This window comes from Rhipicephalus microplus, chromosome 1, assembly GCF_043290135.1.
Source record: "Rhipicephalus microplus isolate Deutch F79 chromosome 1, USDA_Rmic, whole genome shotgun sequence".
Lineage (NCBI taxonomy): Eukaryota > Metazoa > Arthropoda > Arachnida > Ixodida > Ixodidae > Rhipicephalus > Rhipicephalus microplus.
This window is the reverse complement of record NC_134700.1, coordinates 11,845,900-11,866,269: the sequence shown is the minus strand read 5'-3', so window position 1 is coordinate 11,866,269 and position 20,370 is coordinate 11,845,900. Positions and strand designations below refer to the sequence as shown.

The following is a 20,370-nucleotide window of genomic DNA, read 5'->3' as shown; positions in this document are numbered from 1 at the left end:
TTTGGTGATGTTGAATACGGTGACGAGCACTTTGACGGGCCTCTTCTGCACACAGCACGAATTTGGCGGCATCGGTGCGATATATTCCTAAGTTGTCGGGCAGGAGCATGGCGTTGAGCATCGTCGTGACCTCGCGACCGTGGACTAAGCGAAAGGTGTGAAACCGGTGCTTTCTTGAACAGCAGTATTATACGCAAAAGTTACGTAGTGAAGTATGGCGTCCCAGTTCTTGTGATTGATGTCCACATACATTGAGAGCATGTCTGCGATTGTCTTATTGAGTCGTTCAGTCAGCCCGTTTGCTTGCGGGTGGTAAGCCGTTGTTTTACGATGTTCCGTGCCACTTAATCGCAAGACTTCCTGCAGCATCTCTGCGGTGAAAGCATTCCCACGATCAGTTACGACGACAGCTGGAGCACCGTGACGTAAGACGATGCTGTTAACGAAAAATTGGGCGACATCTGCTGCGATTGCTTTTGGAAGCGTCTTGGTTTCACAGTAGCGTGTTAAGTAGTCGGTAGCGACACAATCCACCGGTTTCCAGACGAAGACGTGGGGAATGACCCAAGTAAGTCCATGCCAATCTGATGAAAGGGCGCCTTTGATGGGCCTATTGGTTGCAGTAGTCCCGCTGGTCGTAAAGGTGGAATCTTGCGTCGCTGACAGTCGCGACATGTGCGAACGTAGTGCTTCACAGTCTTTGCGAGACGTGGCCAGTAGTAGGAGCGTTGAATCCGTTGCAGCGTGCACGTATAGCCGAGGTGTCCGGCTTTACTACCAGCAGATACATAGCTTGTGTAGGATGAAAGTTCTTTTTGTAAAGCACTCCATTGCGGAAACAAAAGGAGGATAGCGAGCGCGCAAAGCTTCGAGGAAGGTGAGAATTGCGTCCTTCCAGGTAGTCAATGAGCGGGATGAGCTCCGAGTCGTGACGCTGTTGCTCAGCTAAGCTGGTCGCTGATACGGCAGAAAGAAAAGTGTCGTCGTCTTCAAGGTCAGTGTTGGCATTTTCGACCGGTGCACGTGAGAGACAGTCAGCGTTGGTGTGTTTCCGCCCAGATTTGTAGACGATGGTGACATCGAAATCTTGTAGCCGAAGGCTCCATCGTGCTAGACGACCTGAGGGATCTTTGAGATTTGCGAGCCAACAAAGGGAATGGTGGTCGCTAACTACCCTGAATGGGCGGCCATACAAGTATGGGTGGAACTTGGTTATGGCCCAGAAAACAGCGAGGCATTCCTTCTCGGTTGCAGAATAGTTTTTCTCCGCTGGGGATAACGTTCTGCGCGCGTAAGCGATCACGCGCTCTACGCCATTATGCCACTGAACTAATACCGCTCCTAGTCCAACGTTGCTGGCGTCAGTGTGTAATTCCGTGTCAGCGCTTTTGTCAAAATTACCCAGTACAGGCGGAGCCTGGAGGAGGTTTCGGAGGGTGTCGAACACATGGCACTGATTGGGACCCCAAACAAACGAGACACCGTCTTTTGTAAGCTTGTAGAGGGGTTCACCAATCCTCGGAAAGTTTTTGACAAAGCGCCTGTAATACGCACAGAGCCCCAGAAATCGGCGTAAGTCGCGCTTATTTGTGGGCACGGGAAAGGCGGCAACAGCACGGGTTTTCTCTGAATCTGGGCGGATGCCGGCATGACCGTAGACCGCAAGGAGAAGCCGATCTCGTTAATACAAGCATCCCAATCCCTGTATTGCTGCGCGAAGGCTGTCAGCAAGGGCTTGAGGTTCCTGTTGATCTGCTCGGTCGGGTTGGCTTGTGGGTGATACGTGTACGTGGTTGTTTTATGGTGCTTAATGCCAAAGGCAGCAAACGCATCCACAAACACCTTGGCCATGAAATGGGGCGCATTGTCCGTGATCAACTCCGCCGGAAAAGCAAAGCGGGTAAAGACCTCGGTCAACTTGTCCTAGATTACGCGTGCCGTTAACTTCCGAAGGAGAAACAGTTCGACCCACTTCGTGAAGTGATCTGTGACAGCCAGGAGAAAAACATGGCCTCTCCGGCTTCTTGGGAAAGGTCCCATAATGTCACAGGCCGCGACCTGCCAAGGCTGTTGGCTGTCGATCGGCTGCATGAGCCCGGGAGGCTTGCCCCCGCGGGGCTTTACGCATTGGCACACGCGGCATAAGCGGTCGTAGTGAAGGGCGTCGTGCTTCATGCCAGGCCAGGTAGCGCAGCGGCACAACTTTTGAAAAGTCCTAAGGCCACTCGCGTATCCGGCCAACCGCGAGTCGTGGAAATAACCTAAGGTGGCTTTCCTTAGACTGCGGGGTATCACCACCTTGAAAGACTCCTGGAGAGCTTCTTCAGATGGGACGTAGCGCAGGAGAACGCCGTCGGCATCAAGCAGGTACGAGTCCAACGTGCCCGCAGCAATACCAGCCTGCGTACGGCACTCGGCGCCGACAGCAATACCAGCTGTCTGTTCGCGCCCGGCGGCTTGACCGCCCCGCTCCGCTTGGGAGCTCGGCTCTTTCAGCTCGTCAACGATGTGTTGACAAAATGGATCATCCTGCTGTGCCTTGAGCAGCTCCTCTCTGCTAAAGACAATACCGGTGGACCTGACAGGGTCCACCAGGTATGCGTCCTCATCCTAGGCTGTCGACTCGAAAGTCGCTTTGCCATCGGGGTTCGTGCCTTTCGACCTTTTGGAGCCAGAGGGCCCGGGGTCTACTTGATGCGACTGGTCTCGGGAGTGGCGGACACAAGTGACGGACGCCAAAACGGGGGCACGCGACAAAGCGTCAGCCACGACCTTCGAACTCTCTTTCCGGTCTGGTAGCGCACAACAAAGTTGTACCGCTGCAAGGTCAACGCCCAGCGTGCGAGGCGGCCCGAGGGCTCGCGCAAGCGCTTAAGCCAGGTGAGTGCCATGTGGTCCGTTTACACCACGAATGGCACACCGTCGACATAGCAGTCGAACTTCCGGAGAGCATAAACTATAGCGAGACATTCCCTTTCTGTGACGCTATGGTTACGCTCGGCGGCATTAAGTGACCGGCTCGCAAAGGCGACTGGCCGGAGGACGCCGTCGTGCTCCTTAAGGAGTACCGCACCGAGACCCAGGTCGCTCGCGTCCGCTTGGACAACGAACTCCCTGTTCAGGTCGGGCAGCTTTAACTCGGCTGTGGCCACTAGAGATTCGGAAAGCGCCTTGAAGGCTCGCTCTTGTTTTGGCCCCCAGTTCCATCGTGCCGACTTTTTCGAAAGTGCAGTCAAGGGCGCTTGGAGGGCTGCGCAGTTTGGGATGAACTGTCGATAGTAGTTCACCATGCCCAAAATGCGCCTCAGGCCCTGAATGTTTGCTGGCGTCGGGTACTCCACAATGGCACGTACCTTCTCCTCGCACGGCAGATCACGACCGCTCTGAATGGTAAAGCCTAATAGTGAGATGCGAGTCTCAGCTATTTGAGCTTTCTTCGGGTTCAAAGTCAACCCGGCGGCACGCAACCTCCCGAGGACATCCTCCAAGTGGTGAAGGTGTTCCTCGAACGTTCGAGAGAAGATGACGATGTCGTCGAGGTGCCCCATGGCGTGTTGCCATTTAGCGTCCCCTAGAACGCGGTCTGTCAATCTCTGGAACGTAGCTGCAGCTTCAGAACAGCCAAACAGCATGTGGGTAAACTCGTACAAACCTCTGTGAGAGGTGAACGCAGTTTTCTCCGTGTCAGCCGGCTCCATCCGAACTTGTAGGTAACCGCGGCTAGCATCCAAGGTGCTGAAGTAGCAAGCACCGCCTAGAGCAGCCACGATCGAGTCAACGTTAGGCATAGGATAAGCATCCTTCCTCGTGACCTCGTTCAGCCGGCGGTAGTCCACACAGAGCCGATGAGAGCCGTCTCGTTTGGGGACCATTACCACCGGTGAACCTCAAGAACTGTTTGAGCGTTGGACAACTCCGGTCTCAATCAACTCATCCAGTGCCTGGTCAATTGCTTTCCTCTGTCGTTCTAACGGGACGAGGATTGCATTTCCACGGTTGTGCGTCATCTGTGTCAATCCGGTGCCTCACCAGAGAGTTGCAACCCGGGCGTTCTTTGAACGTGTCGCTGAAGCGTGTCAACAGCGACGACAGGCGTGCTTTTTCGTGTTTCGACAAGCTGTCCGGCCAAGGCGGCAGCGAGCCATTCGAGTTGCTGCTTAGCGGGGGGGGTCACCGGCATAGCCGAGACCTCGCTCACCGCGCCAGCATTATGCTCGAGGGAAAGCTGTACGCACGAACCGTTTTCCGCCGCGCCGGCCAAAGGACCAGTCTTGGCGTCGGAGGGGGAGACGCGGGCCGCGGGGGCAACGCTTGGTCTCCTTTCCTCCTTCTTCCGCATGGCGTCCGGCGACTTACTGGGAGCCGAGACCACGGGAGGTGCAGCGAAAGGCCGTAGGGCGCCGGAAGGGCCGTTCCTGTAGCCTCCGCTTGCGACGTCAATCACGATACCTGTGCGCGCGAGAAAGTCGCGACCGAGAATCACAGGCACGGAAAGAACAGGGAGATGCACAAAGCGCTGTCCGCGTGCGCAATTCTCTCAACGCACAACCAACCGCGCAGCGCCGCACGAGGTGGCGGTACCGCTGGTGAGGTGGAAGGCAGTGTCGCAAGCTCGAATGCGGACAGAGCGGTCGCGCAAATGAGCCCTAACCTCTTCGCCGAACAGCGAGATAGAAGCCCCGCTATCCAGCAACGCTGCAAACTCTCGACCAGCGATCGTAAGGGCCATGAACGGCGCCGGCGTGGCTGGAATGTCATGTCCAGCACGACACGCCATCGGTGCCAGAGGTTGTGTTACACTCCCGTGCTCTCTTACTACTGCAGCCGCCAGCAAGGGGGAGCTCACCGACGGCTCACCTGTTTCCCGACGGGCGAGGAGGCTTTTGTGTCGGTTGGGGCGCGTTGCACTCACGCGCGGTGTGATCATGCTCATGGCAACGAAAGCAGACTACGCCTTTTCCTCCAACAGGGGTTGATTTTGGCGATCCTTTAGAGCTACGAGGTGTCCGTTCGCTAGCCGCAGTGGGGGCTCCGCGATCGAATATCCCCTCGTGCACTGGAGCACGGGGTTTCCGTTCTTGTTCACGCTTTTGCGCAACGGAGGCCGCCTGGCCAAACGAGAACTGGTCCAGAGCGCGGTGCGACACGTCGAGCGCGTCTCGGTCTTTCGCGGCAGAGGCCGCCTCATGGTTCGGGGAGCACCAGTGTGACGAGTCACGACCAGCCCACGCGCAACGAGGCTCAAGAGACGCGGGGGCGGTGGGCGATAGGCTCGCGTCGCCAGAATGTCGTCCTGAATACGCTTCGCATCGGAGGCCAGCTCATTTAGGTCACGATAACGGGCGCTCCGAAGGTAAGCGGCAAAGGTTGGATGAGCCTGGCGTATGACTCGCTCCACCTTCTCGGCGTCTGATGCCGTAGGATCGGCAAGGAGGTAGAGCTCCTGCAAAGCCCGAATGTACTCGAGAAGACACTCGTCGGGATGCTGTTTGCGAAGCTCTAACTCTCGACGCATGCGGCGCTCGTTATTCAGGAGGAAGGAATTCGCTACGGAAGAGTGCCCTAAACTCCTCCATCGAGCGAGCTTGGTGGCCGACGAGCCGGTACCACCTCGCCGCTTGGGTTGTCAGCGACACGGACAAAACAGAGCCTAGCATAACGCTGTCGCTCAGCCGCGTAGCCTGCTGTAGCGGTGCAGCGCCTCGAGGTACTCTGTGGCACTGATGCGGTCCAAATAACCGCCGTACTCGGGCAGAGGTACCCTTAAGCTATTCGGAACGCTTGGCTGAGGGGACTCGGGGTCTCCCTTTAAAGCACATGGCTGCGAGTGCACCGCTTCCAACAGAACGTTTAGGAGCTGTGCCGCAGTTGCGTGCAGCGGTGACTGCTCAGACGCGGGCGCGGCCGTAACAGGTGCGCGCGCCTGTTCCCCAACATGCGCGTCCGACCGAAAAGGACCAGTACAGGACATCGAAGGGGTCTGCTCTGAAGCCATGCCTAAACCAAGTTGGGCGCCAGTTATGTGGAGATAGGTTAGCACTAGTCTTATCTACTATGCGCAACCGTGTAGGGATGCGACGTCCTCCACTGCCGCTGCGTGTGAAGACGTTGCGGCCGGGTTCGTCGTTTTCTCCGGCACGGCACAGAAACCATGCACGAGGCAGGATAACAACAACGGGTTTATTAACCCAATATGCAGCACAGTGCGACACTCACGGGCTTGTAGGCCGTATAGGGAACTCCGCAAGACCGAGCAAGTAAGCTTGCCTAGGGCGCGACGACTCCCGCACAAGGGCCGAAGTCGAATGCACGAACGAGAAGCCGCCTGCTTAGCAGCACGTCAACCCCTCGTGAAGGCCTGAGAGCATCTGCCGCGACGAGCGAATTGTTGGGCGCAACACAGCTCGTAGGAGAGGAGGATGTCACGCGTGCCTAATGGGAAATGGTGCTGCGTTGTGACGTAGGCCCGCGCAGCGCACCAGCGCAGCCTGCCCGGACATGCCAGCGCGGGAAGAAGCCGATGGTGTACTGGCCCAGACCAAGAGGCGCCCTGGCAGCTATCTTTGCGGATGCTGGCGCTTATGCGCGCCCGGGCTACGCTGGTGGCGCGCGTGCGGCAGCTGGGGAATCAGGCGCCAGGTAGAAGGGTGCTCTCGATTCCCACAACGTATATATCTCGCGTGTAGGGTCTGTGACAAAATATTTCGTACACTCTCGCGAAATCCCGGCATAATTTGCGCATCCCCTCCTCAAGGCCTCAAAACTGCGAAAAAAAAAGTGCACAAATTATGCCAATAAACACGCTATTCGACACATAACTAGAGCGTAGGCAATTCCTACTTCATTTTGTGCTGGAGTGCCCCGTCTCACCACTGCCTAGCAGCAGTGGAAATAATTCATCTGGGGACAAGGGTGCGATATATGTTGTAACAAGTCCAAATTTGAAACGGATAAAAAAAAACACAAAGTACTTTGCGATTGACGCATGCGATTGCCTGTGTAAGTTTCCGTGCAAGTTTTCATGACCTGGCCATCGCCCTTCAAGCATATCCTCATACTGTCCATGGATAACGATATAAGGGAAGGGTTTTGCAGTCTATCATCTGGGCTCTTTTGAGTCAAGCAAACGACCGACTGATGGAAGCGTGCGACAAAACCGGCGGATTACTGCAACGTTGTCACAGTGATTTTTCCTACCTGCAAGTATTACAGTTCATTGCATTTATGGCCACTGTAGCTGTTGCGCGTCTCACACTAGCAATATGCGACGGTTTTATCACTGGAGCAGCCACATAAAAACCATACGAGACAACAGCTCTTGTGCGATCTCGGTGAGAATGTTTTCTAGAAACTAGAGTATCATTTAGTCTAAATCATGCGTTTTTACCACTTAAACCGTTTTGACGGTCCTTTCTATTTTAAAAGCTTTTATCACCAACCTAGATAGTACTCCCTCCTCCCAATAATTAATGCAATATTCCTGTTGCTGCCCGTGGCTTAAGATGCCAGTTATTTCATTCACATCGCCCGTGTCATGCATGATGTGATGTACTGATATTTCATTCATATCACCCGTGGCAGGCATGATGTGATGTACTGATAGACAGAAATTAGGCTCAAAATATTTTAGGAGATGGGGATGGATATAAGGAAAGCATCTCTTCGATCCGAAGTTGGGGCCGGTCCATTTTGCCTTCCGTATGTCATGGCGAAAAAAAAAATGTCCGCTTATTCGCAGAGTGAATGATGGATAGGGGAGCGAAGCTAGGTCCGCACGCCACTTCGACCTCCCATTCTCGTACGCCGGAATCTTGTCGGTGCCGCCGCTTAGCTTCACAGCACGCTTATGCCTCGCGCGCTCGCTCATAGGGGTTCCGCCTTCGAGTGCAAGCCGCCGCCGCCGCCTTGCGCACATGCCGCTCTTCAGCTTTCTATCCAACGATCTTCTGAATGCACGCGCGCTAAAACAGGTTTTATTTTACTACACCGCGTCCCCGAGCGTATGCCGCCTTCAATGAACGTGCGATCGCCAACGTCTTTGTGTGACGTCATTCCTATTTTCTTGTTCGCACATCGGGGTTCCGTCTTCCGGCGCGAGCCACCGCCGACTCGTGCGTATAATACTTTTTATTGGCAAACCGTGAATCATCCGCTGGCCACGTCCGTCTGTCGTCTGTCTGATGCACGGACGAATGTCAGTACGGAAGGATAAACGCATGAGAGGACGGACAGATGGACGCACGAGAGGACGGATGCACGAATGAATGCATGGATGGACACACGAGAGGATGGATGGACGCTTCACTCCACACGTCGTCATTCACTCCATGGATATGCTGTGATTTTTATTATTTATCATACTACAAGTAACGTCCTATAGTATCGTATCATTTGCATTTTTCAGCGTATCTGCATTTCGTTATATGTAAAAATACCGCGCTTTACGGCCATCTCAAGAACTAACGAGAGGTGGCTACATACGATTACGACGGGACGCTCAGCCCACGCCTTAAGGAGCTTCGCTCTTAAAATAAAATTGGAGGGGATTGAGGGGCACTCTCTGGTCACGCCAGTGGTGGCAATAATTCACTCTCCATGCATTCGCAGATCCCTTACGACCGCTACATATGTGTGTAAATTACTTGCTGTAGTGACGAAAATTGGAATTTCGATACCAGTTTATGCACAAAAACATTTTCAGGTGGCTGTATATATACACACTTCACAATATAAGGCAAGAAACGAATAAGTAAGCCCGTGGTTATATCTTTTCTTCGCGGAATCAATGGTACGCGGAAGCACTGCAGCTGTTAATAATCCAGTTCATACATTGCTTTTGAAGCAATGAAGCAATGTTTGGGTGCTTATTCAGGCTAATTTAATCTGCAACGAGAATCTTGTTACTTTCGAGAGCCAGTTTATTGCACAAAAGCATTAACAGTGCAACATCCACAATACCTCTAGTGAAAAAGGTGAATAGTACAATCAAAGACATAAAGGTCTACGTAGTAGGTCTACGTAGTCTGTTTCTACGCAGTTTAAGCATCCAGATGCGCAAAAGACTATGTGGCACTTCACTTTTTACCAGGGGCCCATCGGCATCCCGGATAAAGTAAGTACTGGCAGAACTAAAATTCAGCCCCACCCAATTGGTAAAACACTGCCCTGGAATCCAGTTAACACTGCTTTTGGGATTAGACAAGATCTTTCAGATGACCAACAGCTTGCCAATATTATCAATGCAGGCGTGTAATATCTGGTCACACTGACGACTACTGGGGACAAGTGCTAACCTTCAAATGTTAAAAAAGAGTGAGTGCGTGCACGCACGCTCCTGCAGAAAAGCGGTTTGGCGGCTGCAGCCTGTAGTGATGGCGGTAAGTTGCAGCACCATGGTATGCTGTGGCACTTCAGAGAACTGAAAAAAATAAGCAAAAGCAAATATGGTGGCATGAGCAGACTATAATGTGGTTCTGCTAAGGTTTAACGTTTTGGCAGGATCAGCAGCGTGGCGGAGCGGCGGCGAACCATAAAGTCCCTGGATAATTTTTGCAAAGCACTGTACTTTGACAGAGCCGAGGTGCACCCTCCTCCCAGGCAGTCACTCGATAAAGTTCGCAAACATTGCGCGTGTTATAGGCGTGACAGGATTCTTGGTGGAAAGTGACGAGATCCTGCGGCTGTTCGGCAGAGCTGGCTCGGCCTGTTAAGTGAGGGTGTGGAGGATAGTGTCTCCTCTTGCAATGCTAAAGGGACTTGCTTTAAGTTTTGTTAGCATTTAAGCTAGAGCATCACCCAACCATTTATTTGCACTGCAAATTTAGCAGCACTGTCTACCCAGGCTGCTACCGACAATTATGATACTCTTCTTTCCATCTTTGCCTTCCCTCCTCAACTCTGCAGACATGCTGGCCATCACAGAGCTTTCATGAGTGCACTCAACAATTTGAGCTTCACCCAATCTAGACCTCAGAGAAATTGTGTGCAACCTGTCGGCATGTAATCTCGGAGGCCATCACACAGTGCGCCCCGCAGTATGCATGCTGTCTGGCAACAGAAACAGATCGTCGAATGGTTGATAGCTGCTCCGACAAATGCTGCCTCTCTACCAGCTCATTTTACTTCCGCGCATTCCACAGCCAGTTAGATCAGTAGCCAGGATGATGTCGCGTTACCAGAGCATGTCGTTCAGTCAATGGGCAGTTGAAAACGCATTAGGATGAGTCGCAGCTTTAAAGTGTCTTTATAAATGACAGTTTGTGCAAATAGCTTACATCAGTTTGTAAATGACCATTAAAAGCCAACTCCGGTGATTTTTTGACCATGTCTGGGTAATGGTGTTTCTATGTTCACTGAGGCACTCTTGTCACGAGCCCAATTGTAGGAAATTTGAAAATAACTTTTAATAAGCAAGGAGGCACCATACCGAAACCCTATTGAATGCACTGTCTTCGCAGAATCGCAGGATGTACTATTTGGTAAGGAGTGCTTACCAGCACAAACGACGGTACAGGAGGGGACAGGAGAAGAGACGAGACAGAGCGCTGAACTGCCAACAATTTATTTTTGCGAAGGTCTTCGCTTCTATACAGTCGCCAGTCGGAACAGTCATGCGTGAAACACGATAATGCCTAAGTACATCACACTGACTAGCAAGGGAACAACTTTTCCTTGTCGGTCTCGTCTCTTCTCCTGTCCTCTCCTGTACCGTTGTTTGCGCTGGTAAGCACTCTTTATCCTGTTATACCAACACGCCCAATCCTACTATCTCTTGTATTTGGTAAGAACTGGAAATCGTATACTGGTCCCGCCGGTACGGAGTGAAAGAACTGTAAAATCCAAACCAGGCAAGCTCTGGCCAAACAGCACAGAGGAAAGGAAACTTTTCCGTGCCAAACACCGCCGCCATCGCATTGTGGCCAGCACAATAAACACTAGTGATACCATCGGCTGCATCACTTCTATTGGCATGCCAAACAGAACGTTACATATGTCGTGTTGCCAGTGTAGAGAGGAAGATGTGCCGCAGTGGGTCACACCTTTAGCAAAGGAGCCGAGCGCGAGCTGTTGTCCCGAGCGCTGCGATTCCTGGGTTGGTTGCTGCAACCCGCTTTTTGCATCAATAGACCTGCTGTGGAAGTGCTACTTATGCCAATAAACCCCGTTTCAGTGTGGTGGAGGTGCTGGGTAACTCAACCTGGAGCTCCGCTGCAGGGAACTACCTGCGATCTCAGAAATGGCTGAAGAAAACACCCAGCAAGGTACGACCCAGCCTCTGATGGTCATCGTGCCCACTGTGCTATGCGTGCGCGATCCACTTTTTCGAAGGTACCGATGAGCAAGACGTAGAAGATTGGCTGTCGACATTTGAAAAGGTAGGCGCGAGCAACAAATGGGACGACTCTCGAAGCTGCAATATGTACCCTTGTACCTGAAAAAGGTAGCGAGTCTTTTGTTTAACAACCACCACTCGGAATTCGCCACTTGGGGTGCTTTTAGGCTACGCATTACCGATGTGTTCGGTCGCCTCGAGGTTCGCAAGCTTCGTGCCGAACAGCGCCTGCGGGGACGCGCACAGCTTCAGGGGGAGGGTTCACAAGCTACATAGAGGATGTGCTCGACCTGTGCAAGCGCCTTGACCCTTCAATGATCGAAGCAGACAAGATCAAACACATCTTGAAGGGGATAGATGACGCCTTCCAGATACTGCTATCCAAAGGCCCACGTACCGTGTCCGAACTCACTACTCTTTGCCAGAGCTTCGAGAAGTTGCGCAAACAACCGGTCGTGACACGGCGGCCAGCGGCTACCGATGAAGCTCTCGCGGCATTGACCCTGGCTGGAGACCACAACACCATAATGTCGGAAATCAAACGATATGTGCGCGAGGAGGTGGCCCAACAACTTTCGCGCCTGTCGTATCTACCGGCAACAGAACCCTCTTCTGAGCGTCTCGCACCCGCCATCGGGCAGGTAATACAGGCGCAGGTCTCTGAGGCACTGCCGTCTGTCTCTCGGACAGCACCCGTCACAGCACCATTGACTTGCGCTGCTGTTACTGCTACTCCGCCACTGTTACTGCTACTCCGCCGCGACTTCCGCTTGGGCAGACTCCCCAGCCTGTACGAGTACCAACGACGCCATTTTTCAGCAACACATCAGCGCTATAACGAAAACCCTTGGCGTACAGTTAACAATCGCCCAATCCGTTACGCATGCCGATATCCAGGTCACGTGGTGCGCTTCTGTCGCCGGCGCTTTGCAACGGGCCCGGCTGCAGCTCCGAGGTACCCTGACTACTCATTCCCGGCCCCGTACAACGCGCAATGAGAACTGCCTCGTCAATGCGACCGACAATCAGTGGAACGCGACCCGTCACCAACCGAACTACACCACCACCCTGCTGCCGACTACTGACCATTCGGTCCCAGCCGCTCATCCTCACCACGCCGCTACCGTTCTCCGTCCCCTCTGCGTCGCCGACCGAACCGCGTAGAGACTGAAAACTGACTGTCGCAGCTCCGGAGGCAAGAGCTGCGAAATCATCGCATTGTACAAGTCCTCCCCTGTCCCCCACAAACGTTCTGGAAGTGTTTGTTGAAGGTCTACGAACTCTTGTGCTTCTGGAAGTATTTGTTGAAGGTCTACGAACTCTTGCGCTTGTTGATACGGGTGCCGCCGTATCTGTGATGAGTCAGAAATTCTGCCATTCGATACGAAAAGTAACGCTGCCGCCTTCAGACGTTTTGCTGAGTGCGCAACCAATTCGACCAGGCGGAGCATGTACGGCGAGAGTAAACATTCAGGACATCCTGTACCACATCGAGTTTCTCGTGTTGACCACTTGTTCCCACGACGTGATACTTGGATTGGTTTTGTCGTGCCACCATGCCATAATTAACTGCACTCGCGCGCAGGTGGAATATTCCGTGTTTTCTGATGCGCCATTTACCGACAATGAGCGCACTCACCTTGGCTAGCTTCTTGTTGCTTCCGACATTTATGTTCCTCCTCTTAGTGCCATCGTTGTCCCCATCAATCGCACTGAATTGTCCGGCTTTACCGCTGTGTTCTCCCCATCTGATGTTTTCAGTCGCCGCCACGGTACGTCTTTGTCGTACGCAGTTTTGCCGTACGCTGTTACTCCTCTTTTTTACGCGGGATGACTACACCTCGGATATCTTCAATCGCTCCATCGACAGCAAGCTTCCTCCGGATCAATAAGACCAGCTTCTGCATGAATCCTTGTGCATGAATTTCGAGATTCATTTGACCTTCCTCAAAAGGCATTGAGTGAAATGAACACCGTCGCTCACACAATCTACACTGGAACGCACCCTCCTTTGCGGCAACGCCCCTACCGCGTATCACCCAAGAAACGAAGCGCACTTGCAGAGCAGGTGGACGATATGTTTCAGCGCGGTGTCATCAAGCCATCTTCTAGCCCCTGGTCTTCACCTGTTGTGCTAATGAAGAAAAAAGATGGTTTGATTAGATTTTGTGTCGACTACCGGCGACTAAACAAAATTACACGGAAAGATGTAATTCTTCCCCGCATCGACGACGCTATCGATTGCCTACAAGGTGCCGAATTCTTTTTGTCCCTGGACGACGACGCTATCGATTGCCTACAAGGTGCCGAATTCCTTTTGTCCCTGGATTTAGGTTCAGATTACTGGCAGGTTCCGATGGCAGTGTGACCGTCCCAAAACGGCGTTCGTTACGCCGGATGACCTATTTGAATTCATGGTTATGTCATTCGGCCTGTGCAATGCACCTGCAACGTTTGAACGAATGGACAGCATTTTACGTGGCCTTAAATGGCAGATATGCTTATGTTACCTTGATGATGTTATAGTATTCTCTCCTGATTTCCCTACCGACGTCTACAGTCTACGCACAATTCTTCAGTGCCTTACTAAGGCAAACCTCCAGCTTAACCTAAAGAAGTGCCACTTCAGGGCTCGCCAACTTATCATACTTGGTCACGTGTCAAAGGATGGAATTTTCCCCGACCCGGACAAACTTCGAGACGAAGCTGACTTCACTCAAAGAACTTGGGAGCTTCATCGGCTTGTGCTCGTATTTTCGCCATTTCGTCCACAACTTTGCACCAATAGTAGACCCACTTACGCAACTACTGAACGGTCCAGCTAATCTTTCTAACTGGACCCCGGCTTGTGACGAAGCCTTCCTTACACTGCGCCGGCTGCTTACGTCACCACCCATTCTACGCCATTACCACACAAGTGCCCCCCACTGAAGTGCACACAGACGCCAGTGGCGTTGGTCTGGGAGCAGTACTCGCGCAACGAAAGCCCGGTATTTCAGTGTACGTCGTCGCATATGCAAGCCGCGCACTCACGAAAGCGGAAATCAACTACTCGGTAACTGAAAGAGAATGCCTCACAATCGTTTGTGTTTCGTCCTTACTTGTACGGACAGAGTTTCGACGTTTTGACAGACCACCGCGCACTTTATTGGTTGGCGTCGCTAAAAAATCCTTCAGATCGCCTTGTACGTTGGGCTCTTTGCCTACAAGAATTCGACATTCGTGTCTTCTACCGCTCAGGACTCTGATGCGGGCGCCCTGTCACGATCACCAGTGAGAACCAGCGCAGACCTGCATTTGGACGCCAACTTCCCCATCGCTCCCATTCAGTCTCAGACTCAACGTTTGCTAGCCATGCGCCTTTCGCCGCCAAGCTACACATTTTGAAATACGGGACGCGCAACTATACCACAGAAACTGCCACGCGGGTGGTCGTAAATGGCTCTTCGTTATACCGCGCCACATGCGATCTGATGTCTGTGCGTATTTTCATGCCGACCCACAACATGCTCACGCAGGTGTGTTAAAAACATATCACCGGATCGGCCTGCTTTACTACTGGTGCGGTGTGTACACCTTTCTACAAAAATACATTCGGTCCTGCTCATTATGCCAACGACGAAGGACAGTGGCCCATTCACTGGGATTATTACAGTCTCGACCGTGTCCGGCACGCCCTTCCGACCGCGTTGGAATCGATTTATATGGTCCCCTTCTGCACACTGCCGCTGGAAATCGATGGATCATTGTCACCGTCGACCATCTGACGAGGTATGGTGAAACAGCTCCACTACCTACGGCTGGTGCACGTGACGTAGCCAATTTCGTCTTGTGATGCTTCATACTGCGTCACGGGGCACCATGTGAACTACTAAGTGATAGAGGGCTTGTCTTTTCATCTGAAGTTGTACAACTCCTTCGGGCATGCCGCACGGTGCACCGCACCTCTACAGCCTACCATCCGCAGACCAACGGTCAAACTGAGCGCTTCAACCGAACGCTAGGAGACATGCTCACCATGTATGTCGATTGCGACCAATCGAACTGGGATATCATTCTCCCATTTGTGACTTATGCATACAATACCGCGATGCAGTGAACCACAGGCTTCTCGCCTTTCTTTCTTCTATATGGGCGTAAGCCATGCTCCACCTTTGACACCATTTTGCCGTATCGTCTCGATGTCTCGGAATTCAACCCTCTCTCTGAAATTGCGCACCACGCTGAAGAGTGTCGTCAGTCGGCCCGGTCATTCACCTCGAACAAGCAAGCACTCGAAAAAATACCGCCACGACGGCGACCAGCAATTCGAGACTTTTGCCGTGGGCTCGCTCGTCTGGCTCCGACTGCCCTTGCACTCCCCAGGTCTTTCTTCTAAGTTTGCCCCCAAGTTTCACGGTCCTTATCACGTCGTCGAACGTCGATCTTATGTCACATACGTGATCGAGCCAGTCACGCCATCTACAGACAGGCGATGCCTTGGTCGTGAGACTGTCCACGCGAGTCGTCTCAAGCCCTATCACGACCCACTCCTACTCTCGTCACCTTGACTTGGCAAGATGGCTTGTCTTCGTCCCCAGGATATTGTAAAGAGGAAGAAGATTATGTGCCGCAGTGGGTCACGCCATTAGCAAAATGAGCTGAACCTGAGCTGTTACCCCGAGCGCTGCGATTCCTGGGTTGGTTGCTGCCGCCCGCTTTCCGCATCAATGGACCTGCTGTGCAAGTACGCCAATAAACCCCATTTCACCAGTAATTCTGGCAGGCCAGGTGAGCGTTTTGAGGCCATCTCTAAAATTGTTTCAGAACAATCAGCGCATTGCTCAAGCCTGCAGCTTGGCGTAAATGACGGGAATGTGTAAAGGAACGTTCCCAGCAAATTTTATTGCTATTCATTTACTTAAAAAAAAACCACTGGAATTGGCCTTTAAAACTTGGTCAATCAGCCCAATGTGCTTGTACCAAATCGTCAGAATTTTTTCAGGGTCCCTTGGCTTTACAGAAAACTGCATTGCTGCATCTCTTACTGTGACACAGGATGGTGTTGAGGTTATCGGCCACGGCTTCCTAGATGTGATCCAGCAGTGCTGCATTGTCTAAACGTGCCATATTTAATTGCCCAGGCCACAAATGATAGCCTTAACACCATGCTGCGCCACAGTAGGCGAAGCAGCAATGCAGTTTCGTGGCCGACAGTACAAGAATATAAGCAGTATTGTTTTCTATGTTGCTTCATATGGACTTCAAACGAGTAATTGATGAGAAGGTTTAGGGATGTGGCAGTCGTTTTATGCTCAAGGTCATCTGGCAGTGCGTCACTTCCGTTACCGCCCCTTTGTTTCTCTACTGTATGGGGTGACGTAACCTTGCAGCAAGTTGGCCTCAGTAAAGCATTCACCCAAACGTCCAGCATTTTTTTTCTTTTTGAAGAGTGCTGGAAGAATATGCCTAAAAGTAATTTCAGTGACTTAGAGAAAGTTTTTTTTTTTTTTTCCTTGAGCCTGAGACCATAGCTTGGTGCTACGACGGCGAAGTCCTTTTCAGAGCGGCGTATTGTCATGCACAGGCATCTACATACCCGCCCAGCAAACCACCAAACTCCCCAAAATTTGTCTCGAGGTTTTACTTCGACATCTTCAACTTCTCGGAAGAAACCTTAGAGTGCCGAAAATATGTCCTGAAAATGCTTTAGCAGCCTGTAATTTCCAGATTTTCTATTGATTTCTCCTCACAAAAACCTCCCATAAGGGTTTCTCACTAATTTATTGGCTTTTGTTCAGAATGACGAAGTTTTCTTTGGTTTCTTTTTTCATGTGTGTAGCATCATCCAGATGCCTAAGGGCACATACCAGTTTAATTCCAAGCACAGTGGTTGAAGGCCGGGGCTGGAACCAGTGCATAACAATTCAGTAATCTGCCACTCTTTGCTACTCCGCCTGATTCAAGTGATTCAAGGCTTGCTTTTGGAGCTCTTTCAAATCAATACTCGAACTGGTGAGTAATGAAAACTTTTCAGTACTGACCAGTCCGAGTATAGATCCGAAGCTTGTAATCATCTGTCACACTCTGCGACAAATGATGTGCCCATGTTTGGACTAACAGGCCCCCAGCAACATATTGCAGCAGAATATCTTAAGGCCAAAGTTTGTGTCAGTGCTCCTTTAACAGCATGCAGACATAATGGATTGCAAAAAAGAAAAATGCGAAATAATTTGTTTCGTACCTTCAAAAGTTGCTTAGGAGTCCTTAAAAGTTATTCCTCTTCACATGAAAGAGCACACAATCATCTGCAAACAGTCTGAGTTGAGTTTCTGGCAGTACTGTGTGTACAGTTACATAAAGTCAAAATAATAGCAGCCCCAGAACAATACTGTGTGGCACGCCTGATGTGACTGGAGAGAGCTCAAATCGTTCCCATCTGCTGAAAGAAACTGTGAACATTCTTTTGAATAGTGCTGAATCCTGGCAATGAATGCATCTGGTAGATTGATGCCCCTGAATTCTGCAATTAGGTTGTGATGGATAACGTAGCCCCGCCGCGGTGGTCTAGTGGCTAAGGTACTCGGCTGCTGACCCGCAGGTCGCGGGTTCCAATCCCGGCTGCTGCGGCTGCTTTTTTGATGGAGGCGGAAATGTTGTGCGCCCGTGTGCTCAGATTTGGGTGCACGTTAAAGAACCCCAGGTGGTCGAAACTTCCGGAGCCCTCGACTACGGCGCTTCTCATAATCATATGGCAGTTTTGGGACGTTAAACCCCACATATCAATCAAATGCCTTATTAAAATCAAGGAATATGTCGTCCATTTTGACTTTTGACATTTTTATTCAGAGTTTCTGCAAATTAATGAGCCACTAAGATTTAAGTCAGTTAAGGTGGAATATCCTTTTCTGAAGCCATACTGAAAGTTAGTCAGTATAGAGTTTCGTTCGAGGAATTTCACAAGACTTAATTACATGTTCAAGCATTTTACGAATTAGCAGTGTTAATGAGATGAAATGGTAGCCACCTACGAGTAAATGATTGCCTTTTTTAAAGACTGAGGCAAAAAAAGCTGTAGGTGTGTGTGCTCAGATTTGGGTTCACGTTAAAGGGCCACTCACCAGGCCGCATACCGAATTTTAGTTAGACAGTGGAAGTTGTTGGGTGTCCGATGAGGAACATTTCGCCACAAAAATTTTTCGGATCGGTTCATCACGAGCGGTGAAAACAGGTTTTTTTGAAGTGGCACGAAACGAGAATGAGAAAAGGCAAGCTCAAAACCCTTGCCGCTCCTCCCTGTAGCCTTCGCAAGCTAAATCTCTTCCCCACCCTCTCCAGCATCCGACCATGAGGTGAGGTGCGCATGACGCGCCCAAGCAAGTCCAACCCCCGAGCACGCGAGCAGCGTTGCTTTGTTGACCAGCGTTATTTTGTGGTCTTCTGCTTGTTTCTGCGAGATGGTTTGGAAACGTTGGCTTAGACGTGGTAGAGTAGATGAGCACCTTGAGTGAACGAACGGGTAGGAGCAATCCACGGTGGTCGTCTGCTCAATGCGCTGACCGCGGGGACGCGAACGCATGCGAAACGCTGGCACATTAGCCCCGCATCTCGTAGCATTTCACGAAGAAAAAAAAAGAACGAAAAACGTGCACTTTTTATTTATTTATCTCATTATTTATTTCCAGTTTTATTAATCTTTTAAAGCTACAAATACATAAACTACACATATTGTGCTAAATCATTTTTGCCATGTCTCGTGGTATACTGTTGACATCGGAGCAGTTCTCTACGTAGGGGACCAACGTCATTGCATTGTCGTGTACGTAGGGCCATTCATACGCCCACGTCATGCCCTCATTCTCTAGGCGTGCGCCGGCAGAGGGGAGGGGGAGCAGCGCTCATCTTGAAATTCGACCCATTTCCAAGGCGCGTAGCGTTGGAAATTTTGGCAGACGTGATCATGAACGCCTTGTCTACGCATTGCGCTTGTCAGCTCAAAATTGTCAAACCTGGTGAGTGGCTCTTCTAAGAACCCCAGGTCGAAATTTCCGGAGCCCTCCACTACGGCGTCTCGTAATCATATGGTGGTTTTGGGATGTTAAACCCCACATATCAATCATCACGTCTTAAAGACTGGAACAACACGAGCCCTCTTCTAATCTCTGGGTATTTTCGCACTCAACAGTAAAAGAGCACAATGACAAAGTACGAAATATTTTTGACGTAACGAAAAAAACAGGTACATTGTCTGGCTCACAAGATGATTTAGTGTATCAGAATACGGAATGTGTGGCTTTGTGATGAAAGCCGGTGTGTGATTGATGTCCCAGTGCACCATGTACCACCTGTGCCGTGTTGTGCCACCCATGCGTGGGGCCCTGTGCCAAAGCCTACGCCGCCACTATGCCAAGGACATTCGCTTCGGCCCAGACGTGCGTGCCCTCATGCTCCAGGGGGTAGACGTGCTGGCCGATGCAGTGGCCGTCACCATGGGACCCAAGGTGAGCCGTTGCAACATGACGGTGGTGTAAAAGGGCCATGACATGGCCAGCCAATAATTTGCAGGGGTGGAACAGCTGCACCAATCGCTTCAATTCTATACAGGTCCTAATGTTTGCGTTGAATTGCACCAGCACTATGAAATCTGCCCAAGTTGCGCCACGCTGAGCCAAAATGCCCGTGCACTAATTTCGGCAAGTAAATAAAGTCCACGTTGGCCACCAGTAGTTTGCATCCTCAATCGAGGGATACAGGCGTGCCAATTGCGGCCAACGACGCCGAATTGCTCTGGCTTCTACACGCTGCTACATTTCCTCGAAATTTGGCGAGTCTGCGCCAAACCTGCACCAAAGAGCGTGCTCAGACTTTCAAAAATGAAGCTACTTGACGTTCTCCCATTCAAAATGACATCGCGGTGCACCTGCTTAAGACGCAACCCGAGCCAAGCCAAACTGGGCCTAATGTCACTGTTGAGACCACGGATGGTAGGGAGTTGAGCTTGAGAGATCCACATTTGAAGCCTCAGTCTGTCAAAGGACTTGACTGGCGTGGAAAATGTT

At 51.3% G+C, this 20,370-nt stretch overlaps 1 protein-coding gene across 3 annotated transcripts in view; it reads left to right on the top strand.

The window, feature by feature from the left end:
* The window catches only part of LOC119178179 (heat shock protein 60A), a 170,811-nt gene that overhangs the window by 6,655 nt on the left and 143,786 nt on the right, over positions 1 to 20,370 (top strand). The window contains exons 3-4 of one of the 3 annotated variants that reach the window (XM_075886726.1): positions 11,171 to 11,261; positions 19,642 to 19,812. The exons of 1 other annotated variant lie outside the window; for it this stretch is intronic. In XM_075886726.1, the coding sequence (XP_075742841.1) occupies positions 11,171 to 11,261; positions 19,642 to 19,812 (262 nt within the window). The remainder of the gene's footprint in view (positions 1 to 11,170; positions 11,262 to 19,641; positions 19,813 to 20,370) is intronic. One more of the 3 variants, XM_037429360.2, reaches the window with a different exon arrangement.